Raw genomic sequence first — 22,601 nt, 5'->3', positions numbered from 1 at the left:
AGTGTTCAAGGCCAGGTTGGACGAGGCTCTGAGCAACCTGGTCTAGTGGAAGGTGTCCCTGCCCTTGGCAGGGGGATTGGAACTGGATGAGCTTTAAATCCTTTTCAGCCCAAACCGTTCTCTGATCCTATGACTTTAAAATATGATCTATAAACAAAGCTGAGAGTCTCCAGGTACTACAGCCTCTGGTAAATGTAATCTTCGGTGTCTGTACTTCAGGTTGTAACAAGCTTTGGTGGCGCTAAGACATTAACACATCCTTTATTACACTGCTTCTTCCCCCAGCGCCCTCGGTCTGCCTCAGCCACCAATTTCAGCGCAGCCGCTCCCCGCACGGCAGACCCGAGGCTCCCCGAGGCCGAGGCGGCGGTTCCCCGCCCCACAGAGGGCGGTGGGAGAGGGAGCACCGCCCCTACCGCGGGTGGAGCACAGCCCGGCTATGTCGGCTCCAGGCGCCGGGGTGCCGGGCCAGGACTCGGAGCTGGTGCGCGGCCGGGGCATGGAACTGGAGTTGGGGAGCAGCACGCAGACGTCGCACCGGCTGCTGGCCTACAGCGATGCGCTGCTCTCCATCATCGCCACGGTGATGGTGAGCGCCCGGCCCGGCCCGGCCCAGCCGTGGCGTAGAGCCTGCCCGGCCCGTTCGCGAACCCCGGGCCGCCGGCGAAGGCACTGCGGGGCTCGGGGCAGGTTGGCGCCGAGGGCGGCCCCGGCAGCGCGACCAGGCCCGGGGCCCGTCGGCGAGAGGAAAGCACTAGAGCAGCGGGAGCTGGTGCCGGGCTCTCCGGGTCCCGACCTTGCCTGTCCGGCGCTTTCGGGGAGCCATGTGCGGCTGTTCCCTGGCCGCAGTGCAGGGTCGGGGTGCATGTGGGGGGTGGCGGGGACAGCGTTGTCCTTACAGGACTGCGGGCTCTTGGTAGGTTCGTGATCCGGAAGTTTGCGGGCACCTGCAGTCTGTTGGGTTTTAGTGAAGCTCTCGATAAGGGAAAGAACGTCGCGTACTGATAACGTTTTGTTGTTTCAGATTTTGCCTGTGGCTCACACAAAAATACATCCCGATCAGGTATCATTTGTGTTTTGTTTTAACTACCTTCTGACTGTTCAAGTACATGTAACATCCTAATTTAGCACCTCCACTCCATTTCAAGTTCCAGACTTTCAAATAGCTCAGGCCATTAAGCAGCATTAAAACCAACAGAAATTTCCCCTAGGAAAAACATCTGTTGAACTTGGGGTGAAGAGCTTAAATACTCAAGGTCTGTGTAATCTGCAGAAGTTGTGATATAAAACCTGAATGAGCTATATATTGTAGGCCATAGATTTTGTCCAGTTACTTTTGTGTGAAAAATGAATTGCCCGTCTGACCAAAGCATCTTTCAGAAAGCATTTGCTCTTTTTGGTAATACATCAGCACTTAGTGAAGTTGCTTACATACTGCGAACTGAACGCTGGGTTTTAAACCAAGTTAATAATAAATGTAATCAGAGTAAGCAAAGGTGGAAAAAAGAAGACTACAGAAAACAAACTTCTCAAAGAAACAGGAACGTTAGGAGACATATATTAATTATTTGATAAATGAGTGGGTTCTTTTTAATCAGGAATTTTCTTTTTTCTTGCTCTTAAAACCAGACCTAGATGCAAATGTTTTGTATCATTTAGTTAAGGAAACTCAGGTGTGAACAGTAACACTGCAAATATGCCAGGAGTCTATTTAAGCCGTTGTGGTGATACATGAAAAATTTGTTGTGGTTAAGCCCTCCCCCTCCTCATTGTTAACAGTCATCACATGAAACCTGCTCCTATGCCACAAGTCTGTGCTAAGAAAATATAAGAGACATTTTGTGGCCAGCCCTCCCTTGAAATGTGTTATTACAGTAGCAGTGAGGAGAGAGTGCATAAATTAATTGCCAGGTGAACAGAGCATTGGGAAACAGATTGGAGAGATGTGTTGGTACCTCATACGCCACCAACTACACTTTTCAGCACACTTAGAAGTGTCTAGTAAACCGGTTTCTCTGCATCGTAGTAAAAAGATGGAAGAGAACTGTACTCTTGGCAGGCATTTTCAAAAAAAATACGTTACATGGCTGCATGACTTTCCTTATTTACAGATTCTGCTAATAATGTCACAATGTAACGTTTAACTTCCCTTTCTCTGTCTCTGCATTTCACTTCTGTTTCAGAAACTAGGTGAAAGTGTTCAGCAACTTCTTCTAGCAAAAATTGCAGTCTACTTAATGACCTTCTTAATAGTCACAGTGGCATGGGCAGCTCATGTAAGGTACGAACAGGGTGTTTAACCCCAAAGTTACAGAAAACCTGTTGTTTAAAAGGGCAGGAAGTAACCATGTGTCTGATATGTTTCTGTCTTGCTGAGAAATTTCTGAATTCTCTTTTGTTGGATAACATAAAAAAAAAATTGTAAAGAAATGCTACCCTAAGCAGTGAATAATGTACTCTTACACCACTTACTGTGTATCACTTACAGTGGTGTAAGTGATACACAGTGATAAAGGGAAAACAAAAACCACTATATATATCTGAAATTAGAGTTGCTCTTCATTTTACTTCATATTCTAGATGGAATTAAATTTCTAACTATGCTGAAAAAGCATGACTTCATAACTTGTGTGCTACACAAATAGATGAACTACTATTAACACAGCTGGCCCAAAACTTCCATCTCTCGGTTCTGAGCAATGCTTCTCACAAAATCAATTGCAGTATCGCAGATCCTTCATTTTATAAGCTGTGGACACCATTACCTGCCCCTATCTTGGTAGTTAAAAAGCGATTGATGTGCACACACCGTATTGGAATGAGGGCAATTTTTGTTTGAATTTTTAAGTTTACAAATATTACTATATTCTTCCTTTAAGTGGATTGTCTACATTCTAACAGAGGTGTGCAATTGTAATTCAATACTTGAAGCTGATACTTTACATTAGTACTTTTATCACACTGCCTTTATAAGTAAATGCTTATCCTTGGATGGATAAGGAGCTGCTCAGGAAAATTCAAAGGAAAAAAGAGGCTTATAGAAGGTGGAAGCAGGGAGAGGCGGCCTGGGAAGAATACAGGGATGCTGTCCGGGAAGCTAGGGAGCAGGTGAGGAAAGCTAAGGCCCAGTTAGAATTGAACTTGACTAGGGATGTTAAGGATAACAGGAAGGGATTCTATAGGTACGTAGCAAGTAAAAGACAGACTAGGGACAACGTAGGCCCCCTTCGGAAGCTATCAGGAGAACTGGCTACCCAGGATTTGGAGAAGGCTGAGGTTCTTAATGACTTCTTTGCCTCGGTCTTCACTGGCAAAGGCTCTGACCACACCACCCAAGTCTTGGAAGGCGAATGCAGGGACTGTGAGAATGAAGACCCTAGGCTCACTGTGGGAGAGGATCTGGTTCGAGAGCATCTTAAAAACCTAAACGTACACAAGTCCATGGGACCTGACGAAATCCATCCGCGGGTCCTGAAGGAGCTGGCGAATGAAGTTGCTCAGCCACTGGCCATCATATTTGAAAAATCATGGCAGTCAGGTGAAGTTCCCGACGACTGGAAAAAGGGAAATATAACCCCCATTTTCAAGAAGGGGAAAATGGATGATGCGGGGAATTACAGACCCGTCAGTCTCACCTCTGTGCCTGGCAAAATCTTGGAGCAGATTCTCCTGGAAGGCATGCTAAGGCACATGAAAAACAAGGAGGTGCTTGGTGACAGCCAGCATGGCTTCACTAAGGGCAAATCCTGCCTGACCAATTTGGTGGCCTTCTATGATGGGGCTACAAAACTGATGGACAGGGGCAGAGCAGTTGACGTCATCTACCTGGACTTGTGCAAAGCGTTCGACACTGTCCCACACGACATCCTTGTCTCTGAATTGGAGAGACATCAATTTGATGGGTGGACCACTCGGTGGATAAAGAACTGGCTGGATGGCTGCACGCAAAGAGTTGTGGTCAATGGCTCAATGTCTGGCTGGAGACCGGTAATGAGTGGTGTCCCTCAGGGATTGGTGTTGGGACCGGTCTTGTTCAACATCTTTGTTGGTGACATGGACAGTGGGATCGAGTGCGCCCTCAGCAAGTTTGCCGATGACACCAAGCTGTGTGGTTCGGTTGATACGCTGGAGGGAAGGGATGCCATCCAGAGGGACCTTGACATGCTTGTGGGGTGGGCTGATGCCAACCTGATGAAGTTTAACCATGCCAAGTGCAAGGTCCTACACCTGGGTCGGAGAAATCCCAGGCACAGCTACCGGTTGGGCAGAGAAGAGATTCAGAGCAGCCCTGCAGAGAAGGACTTGGGGGTGTTGGTCGATGAGAAAATGAACACGAGCCGGCTTCAGTGTGCGCTCGCAGCCCAGAAAGCCAACCGTATCCTGGGCTGCATCAAGAGGAGCGTGACCAGCAGGTCGAAGGAGGTGATCCTGCCCCTCTACTCTGCTCTCGTGAGACCTCACTTGGAGTATTGTGTGCAGTTCTGGTGTCCTCAACATAAAAAGGACATGGAAGTGTTGGAACAAGTGCAGAGGAGGGCCACGAGGATGATCAGGGGACTGGAGCACCTCCCGTATGAAGACAGGCTGAGAAAGTTGGGGCTGTTCAGCCTGGAGAAGAGGAGGCTGCGTGGAGACCTCATAGCAGCCTTCCAGTATCTGAAGGGGGCCTACAAGGATGCTGGGGATGGACTCTTCACTAGGGACTGTAGTGACAGGACAAGGGGTAACGGGTTAAAACTTAAACAGGAGAAGTTTAGGTTCCTTATATGGAAGAAATTCTTTACTGAGAGGGTGGTGAGGCACTGGAATGGGTTGCCCAGGGAGGTTGTCAGGCGGTGTTCAAGGCCAGGTTGGATGAGGCCTTGGGTGACATGTTTTAGTGTGAGGTGTCCCTGCCCATGGCAGGGGGTTGGAACTAGATGATCTTAAGGTCCTTTCCAACCCTAACTAAGTAAAAAAAAAAAAAAAAAAAAGCTAAGGCATAGTCTTTGCGTAGTTGGGGTTTTGTGGAGGGTGACTGGTTCTGTTGATTCTAAGCAACACTTCTGTGAAGCAGGAATTTCATTAACAAGATGTGGGCCAGTTTGGAAGAAAAGCTTATCATCTTTGTGTAAAAAAAAAAAACCCACAAACACCCTATGCTGTATGTTCAGGAGAAATAATTTTAAACCTTAAAATTCTAAAAATACTTCGGCACTCACAGCATGAATTTGCTTCTGTTCTCCAAAGTAAAACTCAGAGAAAATCAGAATAATAGCTCTTCACATGGCAATATGAGACAAAGAAAAATCTGAGACTCTGGATGGACTCTGAACATCTGAATCTGCTCTGGAAGATCTGTGCAGTGCTACTGCATGTCTCAGATCCCTACACGTCACTGCTTCATCTGACAAACGAAAAGTCAGTCTGGTGCCTGCAGTTTTATTTTGGCATCAGAGTATCAAATAGGCTCACTCATATTCTTGTGTGAGCAGTGGACAGACAGTGCCTGCTGGTGAAAGTCTGCATTTTTTCATGCTTCAGAAGCATTTGGTTGAGCAGTGAGCACAGGTTGTCAGTTTCCAGTTAATTCTGAGCCTTGCCTGTGTTGAATAGGTGATCAATTGACAGCTGATGATGGCTTGCACGCCTGTGGCTCCCAAGCCTTGTGCAGCTCACCAGCAGTTCGCTAGCTGTCCTGTCTCAGGTGTGTCAGGTGGCAAAATATAAAAATGTTCTGGAACAAACTGCAGTTGGAAAAAGTACACCAGTAGCCTGCCCTGTGACTTGGCTGCATTTCATCCTATAGTGAAGTGCAAGTTCTCCAGAAAATCATTCTTAACTCCTGCTTCTGAATCAACCCCGTATCTTGCATTTTCCAAGGAATTTTATCCATTTGTAGCTCACTGCCTTGTTAGGTTTATGATGTGTAACTTGATGGGTGAGAACTGACATCTGGATGACTTCACAGATGAACTGACTGTTAACAGTGAAATTTAATTCAAAGTAAATACATAATTTCAGATGTAGAGGAAGGATAGAGTTGCAGGGAAGCCAGTTTGCTGCATCATATGCCACTTGCCCTTCAAAAAGAAATGGCGTTTTTAATAACTTCTCCGTGATTGAGATTGACTATTCATATCTTGCTTTTTAGATCTTTCTAACAAATTACTTCCATGCTTGAGCTAAAGTTTTGGACTACTTGTATAAATTCTGGATGAAGGGAAATCAGGTTCTCCTATAATACCATAAATGTACAACTGTATACAGTGTTGTAAAACATATATTTTGGGAGCTGGCTTGTTCATAATATCTTGTCTTGCCTTGAAAGGTTGTTTCAGGTGATAGAGCTTATAGATGATGTCCTCGCTCTTCTAAATCTGGTGAGTCTTGTCAAATAAACTGAGTGTTTAACTAGCTATTTTTCGTAAGTCTGTATGTACCTATCCAAAAGTTTCTAATTTAAATAGCATAACTCTGCAAAATTTCCTAGTTGGGAGGCTGTAAAGAGTTTGAATTCCTCCTTGCCAGAGTGGCTGATTGGTAACTAACTTGCTTTTAGCTTCCACATGTTTTACTATAAGCCAAAAGAAGCTCTGCAGCAGGTTAGACTGAAGTTCATCTGAGGGAACTGAGGAGGCACCTGTGGCAAAAGCTTTTGATTGTTCATCTACGTTCAGCTAAAGTATCTGTCCTTCAGGCTTAAGAAAATTAAATGCTACATCTTTGGTGGGGAAAAAAAAAAAATCTTAGTGGTAGGTTTGAATTACAGTATTCAGCCATTTCTCTGTTAAGTTGCCCAGAAGCAAATCAGAAGCCTATCTGAAACAGGATTATGTGATCCTTCAAAACCTACCACTGAGACACCAATCTCTAAATCAGTGTTTTGAGCTTTATGTTTGCCTAAATCTTCTGTCTTGAAACTTCTCCATTTACTTACGGGGTTTTTTTGTTTCTTGTGGTTTTTTGGTTTGTTTTTTTTTACAAGCCTCCCTGTAGTATCTTGGTTACTAGTGGTTATAATGGGGATGCTGCAATGGTGAACATATTGTGCTTTTGTCTAGAATTTTATATTCTTTATAGTTTTGTTTTTGTGACAATGTGCAACCACACACTTAGTTTAGTTTTCTTAATAGAAATACTGAGTTTAAACTCCATGAGATAACACTACAGGAAATTATGTCAGAGGACAAGCTTAAGGCACGTAATTCTTATCTAATGTAGTTTTCAAAGCAGTGCATTTCTTTGTGCTTGAGGTGGCTATTTTTTTTTTTTTTTTTTTTAATTTGGCTTCCTTACATACAGAGTATTTGTAATCTGAGACAAATGTTTTCGCCAAACCAGAAACTCCTCCTTAGAAGGTGTGGTACTTTTGGCATTGGTTGTTTTCAAAGAAGTCTGTTAAGAACCACAGTAAACTTTTGCCTGTGATATTGGTAACAAAACTGTAGCATTTTCTAAAATAAGCCTGTACAGACTAGATAGCAAACATGGAAGATGTGTACAGAGCTATCCATTTGTTACAGTCAGAGCTCAGCAACCTTAGAAATATGTTTTTTTCATGACACAGCACAAGTATTTGATCTGTTTGTGTTGCATTCTCTGGACATACCTTTAATGAGGGAATTCCTTGCTTTGTATTTTGCCTAGTGTTTCAGTACGCTTTTTTCTTTCTTAGGCTTGTATGATGATCATAACCTTCTTGCCATACACAGTAAGTAGTTTTCTAAAATTTGGCATGTTTAAATTACAGGGGGGTTTTCTTCATTTATTTGGAGAGACTTTACCAAAGTATTCAGAAACCCAGAAAAGTGTTACTGTTGTATAAACCCTGAATCCATTGTAATAGTTAAGCCTTACTTTTTTTAAATTCATGAGGACATGTTATAACCTTCAGTTACTGCATGTTATAGACCAGGCAGAAAATGGGTATTGTAGAAGAAAAATTATAATCACAGGAAGTCATAGTTTCCTGTGATTTCTTGTTGAAAAAGCATCTGTATTGAAAAATGTCAGAGTTGTTTGATGGTAGTTTTACATTTTGTAAGGGAGCTAAAGCTGTGTTTCAAACTCCTCTTTGGATGATAGGATATTTTCCTTTTGTAACCTAGACAGTTTTTGGTATCATTTTGACTTGACAGCAAGGTTGATTCTGACAGCCATTCATTCATCTGCAAATCTGCAAGTCTGATGTTCTGCACAATTTTTGGTCAGATAACATTTAGAGCTGGCAAGAATATTTGCAACTGAACACCATATTAGCAGAACAAAACAGTTGATTAAAATGCATCTTGATTTTTATTGTATGTGTAGAACAGATTTACATGAGAGGCACCTTTTTCTCTGTGAATATGTTTTGTGTTTTATATATATATAAATGTTAGTATGGAAAAATAAGGCTGTGGTCATTAAAATTATCTGTCGGCAACAGAACATAGTTTTTTTACTTTGACTTGAAGCTGAAGTAATTTTTGGAAGGTTGTCAATGTTACCCTGGTACTAAACCATGCTTTCCTCCCTCCTTTAATGAAACTGCATAAATTAATATAACAGGAAGCCACGGAGGTAGAGAAATTAAAAGGTTCAAAAAGGTTCTTCAAAAAGAATTTTCAGAACTATCAACTTTTTTCCCACTGAAACTACTGTTAAACATTATGCTCAGCTACAAGCCAGTCTGTAGTTATTATGGAGATAGTGTCAGAGAGGTTCAGGTTTTGCAGTATCAACATAAAAGCAAAGCCATCCCTCTAGATGTCTTTGGTTGGGATGCTGGCCTGTGTTTGTGGCTAGAAATTGCACTGAGTGGAATTATGTTGAAATGCAACATACTGTTTAGGCTTTTGAGTTTCAATATCAAATGAAGAGTGCTTCTGTTTTTCCATGGTTATTCGTACATTGCTTCTTAAATATTTTATCTAGTTGCATTCTTTTTTTTCTAGTTTTCCTTAATGGCCTCTTTTCCAGAGGTACCTTTTGGCATTTTCATGTTCAGTGTCTGTGCTGTTGTCATTGGCCTTATACAGGTATTGCAGCTTCTATTTAAATTTTCACTTTTAAATAGATTTTCTTGGGTAGAACTAAAATATGTTTATTAACTATGGGTAATTGCTAAATGGGTTTTTTTGTTTGTACAGCATTCTTTCTCAAAGTTGTGTTGGTTGTAATAGCATAGTATCTGTATGTAAGATGAAAGGTTGCCTTGTCGTGTGATCTCAATGTCTGTAAAATAATAATTCCTTTCCCACTCTTCAAAATTTCTTGGGCAAATCGCAATTGATTTTTCCTGCTGAGGTCATTACTGAGCCATGCAGACATAGCTGAGTGAACACGGTCTTTCAGCCTCAGTCCTTGTCACTACATATTCCTTATTATGGAAGTCTTTATTCCACTTCATTATAGAATCATAGAATTGTTAGGGTTGGAAAGGACCTTAAGATCATCTAGTTCCAACCCCCCTGTCATGGACAGGGACACCTCACACTAAACCATGCCCCCAAGCCTTTGTCCAACCTGGCCTTGAACACCACCAAGGATGGAGCATTCACAACCTCCCTGGGCAACCCATTCCAGTGCCTCACCACCCTAACAGTAAAGAATTTCTTCCTTATATCCAATCTAAACTTCCCCTGTTTAAGTTTACTGTTAAGTAGATTTTCATTAAAATCTATGGTCATGACATGGATTTTTAGAAGAGACAAACTCTTGACATGCAGTGTATGGTGAAATCTCAGAGTTTCTAAGATCAGCCCTCCATGTGGGAGTGAAGAATAATTTTGCGAGTGGTTTGGAATTTGTTGGTTTATGGGTTTACATTTTACAAGCTGCAGGTATTATATGTAATAACATCAGTAATGCTCTTCTCCTTGCAGGCTGTGATAGTAGCATATGGATTCTATCACCCACACTTACTTAATCAACAGATACAGGTGTCTGAAAATCAGAATTTTTATAAACGTCATATCTTAAAGATTATCCTCAGAGGACCAATTTTATGCTTTTTAGCAGCAATCTGCTCTTTTTTCTTTATTCCTTTGGTAAGTTCTCCAGTTAACTGAAAACTTTGATGGAGCAGTTTGTATTAGTTGTATTTAGGACTGTGTATTAAAATAATTATATCTGTGTTAAATATGCAGACTTAAGTCAACTTAAATATGCCAGTTCTGTGGTGCTGTAATCATGGCTGCTATTTTCTGTTGAAAGTGTTCGATTTACAGATACCAATCCATAATGTATTTGATCCATGAGTTTGGACAGTTTTGAAAGAATATTCTTGTACAGTATTAACCTCATTTGATCTGCCTGGTTTTTTACTCTTTTTTTTTTTTTTTTTTTTTAATGCTTCTCTTAATTCGAATCAGGTCTTCTAAACTGTAACTTAGCATCTTGCTTGTCAGAAGTAGGTGAGATAATGGGTATGGTTATGTGAAATAAGTATCACACTGCACAAACTGAAGGCAAGTAAATATAATTGCTGCACTCAGGATGTAAGAGCAAACAGAATAAGCAGACTAGTTAGCCAACCTGCATTTCAAAACAAATGTTTTTGGCTAAGGCCTGCTCTTACACAGCCTTCGTCTCTGCCATCTTTATAAATTACAATGAGTTGCTCCTACTTATTAATAACTTCTATCTTTCTCAGAACTCCTGCTTGGAACTAAAAAAAAAAATTTAGTTTTTTGATGTATCCTGAGCTTCCTTTCCTCTTATTCTTTAGGAAAAACTGGATTTAGAAGAATTTTGAGAGAGATCCCATGGGAATTAGCAGTGTTTAAATAATATCCAGATTTGGGAGGAATTGGGTTGCTGTTGATAAAAAGGACAGTTATGAGTCCCAAAGTGAAAAGGCCTGATTTTAACTGAAAATATGTTTTCCTCTTACACCCTTACTTCCCTCTTCTCCCTTGCCTTGTTCATTAGCGTATTTTCTTTTAATATTAGTAACAATGAAAATAGTCTCCATGTTGCTCTTGTGCAAAGCCTGTGAATCACTCAAGACCCACTGAGGTGTCTTTGGGACATAAGTAGTAGAATCATAGAATCATAGAGTATCTCCAGTTGGAAGGGACCCACAAGGATCAGACGGAATAGTTCCCCACCTTCCAGTGAAGTCATTACTACATTTTGTTAGCAGAATTATTTCCCTTCTTGTTTTATCTTGCTTCTTTCTGGTACTAAATTAGCTATCAAAAAGCAGTTTCAAGTTGCATGTGCAAAATTCAGGAGGTGCATGTGCGTTTCACATGAGCCTTTTACATGTAATCAGGTCAGGATTTGTTTTTCTGAATGTGGCAATACCTGATGATTGGGAGCAATAGTTTCATACTAAACTTGGAAGGTAATTTATATTTTGATAATGAAATTTAAACTGTATTCACTTTCTCTCCATAGTCTTATGTACTTCTTGGGCTCGTAATCGTTTTTCCACATCTCACTCGATTCATTACGTGGTGTAAAACTAAGATTGTTGGTGAGTAGCATTATTCAAGGGTGTTTGTCCAGATATATTATTAGGTTGCCAACATGTTATCCAGACAGCCTGAAATGAAGTAGTTTTAGTCGCACTTCCATTTTCAGACTGGGAACATAGTGATTTGGGGGTTTATTAAACTGTCTGCTTCATCCAGGCAGTTTCTCTCTTGCTCCCTCATTTACCTTAATTTGTGACTAGGTTTGTGTAAGGCACAACACATTCAAAGAGCATTTCTGAGTGCAAAACTTGTCTGGTTTGTCCTGAATATGCACATGCATGTACACACACAAGTACCTGAATGACGGCTGCAGGTGATCTAAACCTTTTGTCCTAAAAAGGGAGCATGGAGATTGAAGAAAATAGGAAGCAAGCTCTATGCTTGTATCACTTTCTTCCCCACAACACCTTATGGTCCCACATTTTCAAACTGGCAAGAAGAGTACCTATAAATTAAATGTTTTCAGGATAATTAATTATTTATGGTGTTGCATCTCATTAATCTAACTGCTGTGGTCTAAAGTTATGCCTTCACAAATGGCTTAAGTCATCTTAAATAAGTGCTTCCTTCTCTCACACTCCTCGCTTACATTTCTTCTGCCTTCCTTGCGTCAGCACTAACAATTGCACAGCCACACCAACAGCCAGAACTGCTCTTAAACTGTGCTGAGAAGGAGGTTGCCAGTGCTAAAATAAAGGAAAAGGTGGTATCATGCAACCTATTCAGCTAAAAAGTGGAGTGCCGCTTTTTGGGAGCAATATAAACCAACCACAAAACCACTGAACAGATCACGTCTTTTGAACTGGCACTCCCAAGGTGAGTCAGAAGAGTAACACCTTTGTGCTTCTGCTGTTGTTCAGCCTAGCAGAAGTCCAACTGTCTACGCTGCATTTAGAAACATTCCTTCGACTCCCCCATGTGGCAGCAATAGTAGACAGGCCGAAATTATGTGAAACAGCTAAAGCCAGACTCTCCGAGCCAAATAATAAACACGTAGGAACATTGCTTGTGCCTATTATGATGGGGGCACTGTGGTTTGCAGTCAGGTCATGTCTGTGTACGTCTCACCCTGTTGTATGGCTAACTAACTTAAATTAGTGCTCTGTTGACTGAGTTGTGGTTATACTTTTCATTCAGTTTCTGTCTTTACTAACTCTGGAAGCTGGAGGCTTTTTCTTCATTCAGTCCATACTCCTGAAGTGGTGCAACTTGGCTAGCTGGCCAGTTCAGGATCCAGTCCCTACCTTTTGTCCATAGATTGGATTTATTTTAAAGAAGGTTATTTGATGTCCCAATGCATCCTCCAGTGAGTTTTTAATCCCATGCAGTAGAAGACCTACACCTATTAGGGCTTTGCAATTTGTTTAGCTGAAATGTTTGGTTCTATTACAGCTTTTGAGTTGTTATTCACTTGGTGGAAATGGTCTGCCATACAGTTTAAAGGACAGGGCTTTCTGGGGCCTGGAGCAACATAAGCTTCAGGGAGAGGCACAGCTCCAAAAAGTGGAGTGACTGACCTGTGTGGATGTATGACAGCCTTCTTTCTACAGAAAGATTTTGGCAGGTGGAGAGAAAAAGAAAGGGAGGTCACAATAGGTTGTTTAAATACCTAGTTTACACTATCTGATTTTGTCTGGTGTTTGTTTCCAGGTCATAGAGATGAAGAGGAGGAACACCATAGCTTAGAAACCTTCACTTTTTACCTCAGTGAGCCTCTAAGTAAGGAACGAGTTGAAGGATTCAGTGATGGAGTCTATGCTATTGTAGCAACCCTGCTCATTTTGGATATATGGTAAGGCTTTGTGTTGCCTCTTAACGCTTTCTGTTATTAAATATAATACTAATTTTGAGGAAATAGAATTATTTCCATTGTCTTTGACTTCTAAAACCTGCAATGGTTACTTTAAGTATGATTTTCTGGAAAAATACAGAACACAAAGAAAAGATAATTCTGATGTCCACATTTCAGCAGTAGTGATCATAAGTCTATGTAATGTGTCCTGGGGTAGAGACTCTTAAAGAACAAAGTTTCAATTTTGCTTAGTCATGTTTTCAGATAAAAGGCTTTTATCAAAAAAAGGTATTTAGTCACTGAAGGCAACTTTACTACATGAACCCAAAGGAATGCCAACTTAGACTGGGACTTCCTTTCAGATCTAATTTATTTGCAGAGCTGTTATTTGAAATGCTGTTTCTAAGTCACAAATTGGAGAAATTTGTGGGATTGAGTGCACCCTCAGCAAGTTTGCCAATGACACCAAGCTGTGTGGTTCATTTGATACGCTGGAGGGAAGGAATGCCATCCAGAGGGACCTTGACATGCTTGTAAGGTGGGCTGATGCCAGCCTTATGAAGTTTAACCATGCCAAGTGCAAGGTCCTACACCTGGGTCGGAGAAATCCCAGGCACAGCTATAGGTTGGGTAGAGAAACGATTCAGAGCAGCCCTGCAGAGGACTTGGGGGTGTTGGTCGATGAAAAAATGAACATGAGCCGGCTTCAGTGTGCACTCACAGCCCAGAAAGCCAACTGTATCCTGGGCTGCATCAAAAGGAGTGTGACCAGCAGGTTGAAGGAGGTAATCCTGCCCCCCTACTCTGCTCTTGTGAGACCTCACTTGGAGTATTGTGTGCAGTTCTGGTGTCCTCAACATAAAAAGGACATGGAACTGTTGGAAAAAATCCAGAGGAGGGCCACGAGGATGATCAGGGGACTGGAGCACCTCCCATATGAAGATAGGCTGAGACAGTTGGGGCTCTTCAGCTTGGAGAAGAGAAGGCTGCGTGGAGACCTCACAGCAGCCTTCCAGTATCTGAAGGGGGCCTACAAGGATGCTGAGGATAGACTCCTGCATCAAGGACTGTAGTGACAGGACAAGGGGTAACAGGTTAAAACTTAAACAGAGGAAGTTTAGATTGGATATAAGGAAGAAGTTCTTTACTGAGAGGGTGGTGAGGCACTGGAATGGGTTGCCCAGGGAGGTTGTGAATGCTCCATCCCTGGCGGTGTTCAAGGCCAGGTTGGACAAAGGCTTGGGTGGCATGGTTAGTGTGAGGTGTCCCTGTCCATGACAGGGGGGTTGGAACTAGATGATCTTAAGATCCTTTCCAACCCTAACTATTCTATAATTCTGTGATTCTATGAAATACAAAGTGGATGCCTGTTCTCTACTTGCTCAAAGTAAACAGTGTAGTTCAGTTTTGCTCCAGATGTGTTTTTATAACAGTAACATGCAAAGTAAAGTTTTCTCTCCACAGTGAAGACAATGTCCCTGATCCCAGAGAAGTTGAGGAGAAATTCCACAGCAGCCTTCTTGAAGCTTTGAGTGAATATGGGCCAAACTACCTTGCATACTTCGGCTCATTTGTAACCATCGGTCTCCTGTGGTTTGTCCATCACTCACTTTTCCTTTATGTAACAAAAGCTACACGATTAATGGGACTGCTTAACATACTTTCATTGGCTTTCATTGGTGGGCTTCCACTAGCTTACCAGCTGACCAGTGAGTTTGCAGAGAAGTCTCACAATGAAATAGAAGCCATTCAGGTCAGCTGTGTTATCACTTTCTTTGCCAGCATATTTCAGTTTGCAATATGGACTACAGCCCTCCTCCATGAAAGGGAAACTTTGCATCCTTTTGCTAGATATGGGGGCAAGGAGCATGCCTTCATGTTTGCCAAGCTGGCTCTCTACCCTTGTGTAAGCCTTGGGGTCTTCTTTCTAACATGCTTGTTAAGTGAATTTAGCACAGCAATTTTCCATCTTATGCAGATTGTAATTCCATTTGCTTTTCTTGCCTTGCGCATTTTTGTTAGAATTGCTTTAACTATCCTAAGGGCTGTGATGTCTCTGTCCAGACGGAAGGTTGTATTGTTAGAAGAAGAGGAAGCATGTTTGTCTCCTACTGAACCACTGTCCTGAATTTCTGTGCAGTGCATGTGAAGTTAGAATATTAACTTCAGTTCTTCTGACTCGCATAATCTTCATGTTTGGATTATTCTGACCTAAACTAAAGCCTCCATTGGCCATAACTGGGGCATATTTAAGTTTTAGCTGGTCATGCTTGAGACCCTGTCTCCAAAACCTGTAATTGAAATAACTGGGTAAATAGCAGATACAAAGAAAAGCATGTTCCCCTTCCTTTAGAGTTACCCTTGTGAAAAAAAAATGCTGCTTGACATGTAACTGCAGTGATGATCAATTAAGAAGTGCACAGATACCCTGCAAAATGTACTTTTTTCTGACATAGGGCAGCAATTATGGCAGTCAAACACAGGTACAGAAGCTGGCTGTGCTACTGTAAGATAGGGAGCAAGGCTTGAAAGGCATGGAGACCTCTGCATTTCTGGATAGTGCATCATGGCACACAGATTGCTAGTCTGTCCCCTTTTGTCACCCTTTTTTTTTAAAGTTACGATGTCTCTTCTGCATAGTCAAGAACTTGTGATGGCATTTTGAAAGCTACTTGCGTTTGAGTTGTGCTGAGCATGGGTTTAGATGGGAGTCGCAATTGTGTCCATGTGCAGTCTTCAAGGCTAGCTGAACACAAGTTCTTCAGGCGTATCTGCTCTTCTAAAAGAAAAAAAAAATGATGCATTTAACACGTGAGGATGCATGTGGTTATGTATCCAAAGTTTGAACCAGCTTTAGTATCTCCCAGGGAGGTGATTCAAAGAGGACTAGAGGTAAATTTATTTTCAGTTCTGAAGCAGGTGCTCATCTGAAATGAAAGATTTGGATTTCTCAGGCTCTTTGTGTCTGTTTTCATATTGAGAGAACATCCTTCCGTCCATTCTGATGGCATTATGTCATATTCAGAGAGAGTATGTGACTTTCCTGCCACAAATAAGAATTCCCCATCAGGTAAGGAGTTCTTCCCTAAGTAGAAGCCAACTAAGGGATCCCACAGGTTTCTGAGTCTTGCTGAGCAAGATAGCAAAAAAACCTATCCCTGTAAAGGTTCCAGTCCATGGCATGTTGAAGTTTTTCTACACTTACGGTTCAGTTTAATAAGCTTTATGCCTACCAAAAGTTACCCTGCAGAGAGCTGTACAGAAGGAATGGGCAAAGTCATCTAGCCTCTGGCTGCCCTGGAAGCCTTTACATTTCTTTTTTGGCAGAGTCTTTAGTTTGTATCTTGAACTGTCTTAGTGCCTGACAACTTTAATGCCGTATTTAAAGGCATTTGAGGGATTTTGTTGTTCCTTTAAAAAAGAAATAATTAAAAATACTGTAGCAAACTATGTCTGGAGTAATTGTTAGTGAAGACAAATTCTGGTATCTCACTTTAATTGAGATCAGTCTTGAAAGCACTTGTGCTTTTGGCTTGAAGCACTCTGATACCAATATGTAATTGTTAGTATTACATACTTCTTGTGAGAGTGTATGTTCAGATATCCAAGGGAGTTTATACCTGACTTGAGGTAGAATGACTTTTGGGAGGATTCTGCATTGCATTTGTATCGCAGTGTTTTTCTGATACTTAATAAAAGCACTTTTTGTTCTATATGGTTTTGTTTCTAATGTGCAGCAGGCACATAATGAGCAGTGAATATGTGTATTTGTAATAAATTTTCATCAGTGAAAAAACCCAAATCTTCTAGCCCTTTATTTCTGCTCTGCAGGTGAAACTGAAATCTGATGTCTACAGTTAAAATTATGTCAGACATTTTTTAATTTCTTTTCCATTCAAAATCATCAAGATCCCTTCCAACCTCAATCATTGTGATTTTCTATGAAACACCCTAAAGCTTGTAATGTGATGTAAAGAAATGCTGCTTCAAATTCTGTTGGTACTTGAAGAAAACAAGACCTGAAACTGAATCTGACCATGGCGTTTCATTACAAGGATGCTTTGAAGAGTAGTAAATTGCTGTGTATAAATACTACTGTATTGGCTAACTGGATTCTTTGCTTGTAGTCAAGATACCATTATTTAAATCAAATTTACTAGTATCTCAGAACCTAAACTTGAAGGCAAACTTTGACCTGAGGTTTTGTATAAACAGAATTGATTTAGGATTACTCTGATAGTTTTGGGAAGTTCTGGAGAAAACAAACTGCATCTCAGAACGAGACATTAATTTGAATTGCGTGATTCTCAAGTAGGAAGAACATTCCCAATCTAACTATAACTAGCTGCTCTTTACATAATTATTAATGTCCACAGGTCATTACCACTATGGGAATGCATGGGAGGGTATTTGAAAAGCCTCACAACTGTGATCCCATAATGACAGCTATTTTGTTTGTTTAGGCCAGTTAGCCTCGTTAATGGATTCAAGTTCAAGATTAATCCATTCGAGACATTAAAAGATGATAACAATCACTTGTAGCACTGTCATCTTTGCCTTGCATACAAATAGTGCTAGCTGAAAAATTCTATTAAAGACTGCTTAGGGATGCACTTTCAGTTTGAAGCCTTCAGAATAATGATGAGTGTAGACAGTTCTTACTTTACTTTAGAAGAGTAACAGTCATAGCTGTAGTTCTTTGCAAAGACAGGATTTGTGTTTAATTGCAATGAACATTGCATATGGTTTACAACTTTTTCCATTTTACTTGAAAACAACTAGTCAGTACAAGTAATTCTCTTACAACTAACCAGGAAGCTGAGACTTCTGATGACTCAAACTTCCATGTAAGTTTGCAGCAGACATAGTCAAAGCTGTTGTTTGGCATCTGATAAACCATGGGCAGCTCTTGCGATCAGACTTTTCAGTAAAATAAAGTCAGTCACCAGGACTTTTGGACTTGCTTAGTTTGATTTTTCAGTGTGAGAGTACTTGACAGTAGTGTGCAAAGCTTAAATTCACTGTAGGAACTTTGCAGACTTCAGCTTGATAACCTATGAGGTTACTTGGGACAGCAACAGGTAACTTATTTGTAACTATGGCATGTGGCACAGACAAATGCTCTTGTGGTGAGAAGAAAATGCACAGATCTCAATGTTTATCATTTGAGATTTTATCACAGGTAACTACATGGCACCATGTACTCCTCCTTTTTTCTCCATATGCGATGGGGTAGTATCATGACTTGTAGTCCGACTTGCCTGCTGCATCACTAGGTAAGACCAGAATATCAGTTCCGTATATTGTACAAAATGAAGAGCAGTAGTGATTTTTTTTTCTCAGAGCTTCAGCGCTTTCTGTGTAAACATCTAACATACCGATGTCATTCAATTAACTGCTCAAAATCACTAAAAAATGGAGCATTTTGGCATTTTGAATGTATCAGGCTCCATCAGTAACCCTGAAAAGCACTTAATTAAAATCATTCCACTGTTGGGTATTTACGGATTTTGAAACTGTCAGCTGGCTGAACAGGCAATCACTGTACCACTAGTAACCTCAGTGGTTTGGTAGTGACTTGGCATTGAGCTTCATGGTGATCTACTTCGGCATTAACAGCTGACACTGGTTTGTGGAACCTAGCAGTGACCTCTCATTTGTAATGCTCAAAGTGTCTGAGTTCTTGCCACTGAAAGTAAACAAAAAATGTAAAAAATTCAACACCAAAACTCAGAAGCAATAGGTTACATACACTGCAGCCACTCTCAGGTCTTACTGGTACAGGACACACAACAGTAACTAAAAAAAACCTCGTGATGCTACAAATGGACGGAGTACCGAGAGCCTTCCTTCAGACTCCCTGAAGACAGAAACATGTCAGGCTTCTTTCAGCAGAAGAAATTCCATTATCCGTGTCTTGATTACCAGAGAACAGCACGGCCGCGAGTTCACCACGTCCTGGCCCGTTCAGTGCGTACGCTTAACTTTACGCAAGGTATTTAAAATTATGTCACTAAGGCCGAAGGTTCAAGTCCCTGGCTTTACGAGAGCATGAAACTCAACCGGATTCCCCGGGCGCGGCTCCAAGGAAGAGAAAACGCCGTCGGCTACTCCATTTTGTGTCGCGGGGTAGCGGGCACGGCCCATTTTGCGACCTAACGCTTCCTGGGTAACGCGCGGCCAGACACCAAAACCCGGCGCTGGGCGGACGGAACACTGAACGGCTCTAACAGCTTCCGTAGCAGCAGGTCCGCTCCGCCCTCCCGCCATGAGTTGGGCCGAGCTTTGCACGCTTCCCGTCCCTCCGCCGCTCCGCAGACGTCACTTCCCGCCGCCGCCGCCGCCAGGATGATCCCGCCGGTGCAGGTCTCTCCGCTCATCAAGGTGAGGGCGGCAGGCGGTTCCCGCGATGCCGTGCGGGCACCCCGCTGCGCTCCGGGGCCGGGAGGTGACCTCTGGCCTCAACAGGCCGGGGTGAGGCGGGCCGGGCGGGGGGCGGCGAGCTGGGCCTAGTGGTGCGAGCTGAGCCAAGGGCGCGTCCTTGTCTGTGCCTCCCGCAGTTCACCCGGTACTCGGCCCTGCTGGTGGGGATGATCTACGGCAAGAAGCGATACGGTGAGTGCGCGTCGCGGGCGGCCTTCCCCCCTTTCCCGCTCGGGCTCCGAAGGGCACCTTGAGAGGTGCACGGCCGCCATTTCCCCGCTTCACTGCAGGGGGACCTGGTGGGGCTCTGCGAGGTGGCCCTCGGGGCCGGGCTCTGACCGGTGTGAAGTGACAGATGCATGTAAAATGTGCCTTCGTTTCAGCGAAGGTGGTTTATGTCCTTTTTGAGCGAGCTAGCAGGTGCAGAGCTTTGTGCCGGCTCCTAGAAACTGTGTTTTAAAGCACATGTGTTAATGACAGACTACCTAAAGCCTATTGCTGAAGAAGAGAGAAGAATAGAGGCTGAAGAGAAAAAGAAACGTGAAGAACTTGAGCGGATCGCGAAAGAGCTTGCGGAAGGTAGTCACTCAGTTTAATTCACACATCCTATACTGAACTGCATACCCTGGCTTGCAAGTGGACTGACATCTTAATGCAGTGTTTTTGGAAGAAATTTAGGCTTATAGCCAGGGGGCTGCGCACTCATGTGATTCCATGGAGCAGTGGTTAGGGCTGTGTGAAGGATAAATAGTGCTGGTGTTTGACAGGCTCTACACAATGTAAGCTTTGGTAAAGGAAGAGTTGAAAACACTTTTGCAACCAAATGGGACTTATTAAATGGCAGTCTGAATTTCCACTGAGAAAACAAACTTCTAAAAGCTGTGTTGGTTATTCTGTGAGGAATACACGGAACTGCATATTAACATTAATTCAGGTGGCCCTTATTCAGCTGGATGCAACAAACCTGTGATCCCTTTGCTCCATGCAATGAAGAAGTCTCACAAGTGTGACTGATTACCTAAGCCAGAAGTTATAGGCAACTGCTTGAAATTGCAACTCAAACTTTATAAAGTGGTATCACTGGTGTAGTGTTAGAGGCCAGCTTTATTTGTTATATCTTACATGAAGAAAGTATGCTGGAGGTGATTCATTGGGACTAATACTGCTGCTTCTTTCTCATTCCCTTCTGCCATATAGTCTTCCTGCTGCAGCATGCTTTCCCTTGTTGTTAGGATTGTTTATTTATCTGTGCATTTCTGACAGGATTTCTCCCCATGCCATACAGAGGAGTGTGTTGTCTGGCTTGAATTCACCTTTATTTTCTTTAGGTGCACTTACAGTCCAGAACTTTTAAGAAATTGATCAGTAACTCAAGCTACACACTTAGTAACTGTTTCCATGCGAAATAGTGGCATTCACATTGTCCTAAACAAGACTAATGTTGAACAAAACCATGTAAAACTAAATGAGCCACACATACATATAATCAAATAGGCAAATTGATGAATTTTATCACTTACTAGAGATGAAGCTATTTTGCACAGCTCCTTTTACCATCTTAAATATATAGTCTCCATTATTCATGGACTAAATAAATGGGCCTATAAGTATTTTCTAGATTAGCTGAAACTTTTTTTATACCTTTGGGGATAGAGGCTGTACTACAGTTATGATAATTCACTTAATAATGGAATTCTATGATCATTTCTTTCGAATGTTTGTTTAAAAGTGTCACACAGATGACCAGTCTTCTTTCCCAACAGTGGTTTTGGTGTGGTTTTCCTGTTACAAAAGCAATTGTTATAACTTCATTCAGTGCAATGAAGTTGCTGGAGATTGTTACTTAAAGATGGATAACTGGACATATCCATGATAGCTTTTTCTGGGCTTAATTTGAATTATCAGTTCAGAAAACAGTAATTTACTAATGAGTAAGTAAAAAATGGTGTTTTACCCCAAACACACTTCTGTTGAAAAAGCAGAAGTGGGAATCATAAAAACTGTCTAGAAAGAAATGTCACACTTAAAGGTAGCTTTTGATCTTACTAATGTTTTGCATATTTTAGTACTGCATGGGACTGACTAGTAGTCCTAACTGTGTTTGGTTTTTTTCTTCCCTTCTAGCAAGCCAAGATTCCATATTGAAATGAACAGAAGATTGAATCCTAATTTCACATATGGAAATACACGGCTAGGCTCTGAATTGTGCAGTGGTTGGTGGACTGTGTATGCTATTCTCTCAATAAAGTACTTAAAATGCTTCAGTTGGTATTTGAGTGAGTTGCACGGAACAGCAGCAGAAGTAATTACAGAATATGATAGGAAACTTTTATCACAAGCAGGCCATTGCTGTGGTGGAAACACCATGTTGTATTTCTCCAGCAACAACCAGTCACTATGCCTATAACTAGTAGGTAATGTTTGTGATCAGAAAAGACACAGCTTAATAAATTTGGGGAGGTGGGGAAGCAGGCTGGACTTCAGCAGACTGAACAGCTGAAGGGCATCCACATGTTCTTTTCAGTAGCAGAGCAAAGAGGTCCTGTCTTGAGTTAGCTTGTCCTACCCCTTCCATCTAGGACCAGATACGATGGGCAGGCTGTCGCACTAAAAGTCCCTTGGCAGCTTCTCACTCAGGCAATGGAGGAAAAGTCTGCTCTCCATTCCTGAATTCCTCAGGGATATTCCCTGAAGTCTCTCAGGGATATTCATTTCCCTACCCCTCCCGGTCCCCAACCTTCAAAACCCAGAATGGAAGTCTGGATGCCTTGCCTCCTTCAGTGCGGCACTTACAAAGCAGGCCCCTTGTGTCCCTCACTGGAGTTGGGAACTGCATCAAGCCAGAAGTGAAAACACTCCCCTGGGGTACAGGCAAGTATGCCAGAAGCAGAGCTAAATCACTCTATCGCACTCGTCTGGGAGCTGACTGGTCAATGGAC

General features: G+C 42.1%; 2 protein-coding genes across 2 annotated transcripts; both read left to right on the top strand.

The window, feature by feature from the left end:
* Positions 1-470: 470 nt before the first annotated feature.
* TMEM175 (transmembrane protein 175) lies at positions 471-15,367 on the top strand (the record flags this gene model as incomplete). The annotated part of the gene is made up of 10 exons (XM_080638447.1): positions 471-589; positions 1,025-1,063; positions 2,184-2,281; positions 6,311-6,362; positions 7,658-7,693; positions 8,919-9,002; positions 9,849-10,013; positions 11,368-11,446; positions 13,098-13,239; positions 14,704-15,367. Exons 1-10 carry the CDS (start codon positions 500-502, stop codon positions 15,365-15,367), a joined length of 1,449 nt encoding a protein of 482 aa, XP_080494573.1. The 5' UTR covers positions 471-499.
* A 4,129-nt stretch (positions 15,368-19,496) lies between these two features.
* ATP5ME (ATP synthase membrane subunit e) lies at positions 19,497-21,926 on the top strand. The gene is made up of 4 exons (XM_080637431.1): positions 19,497-19,623; positions 19,800-19,854; positions 20,143-20,241; positions 21,787-21,926. The coding sequence occupies exons 1-4, from the start codon at positions 19,588-19,590 to the stop codon at positions 21,810-21,812; spliced, it is 216 nt and encodes a 71-aa protein (XP_080493557.1). The 5' UTR covers positions 19,497-19,587; the 3' UTR covers positions 21,813-21,926.
* Positions 21,927-22,601: the final 675 nt, after the last annotated feature.

Source organism: Psittacula echo, assembly GCF_963264785.1.
Source record: "Psittacula echo genome assembly, chromosome: Z".
Lineage (NCBI taxonomy): Eukaryota > Metazoa > Chordata > Aves > Psittaciformes > Psittacidae > Psittacula > Psittacula echo.
This window is presented reverse-complemented; position numbering and strand designations above follow the sequence as displayed.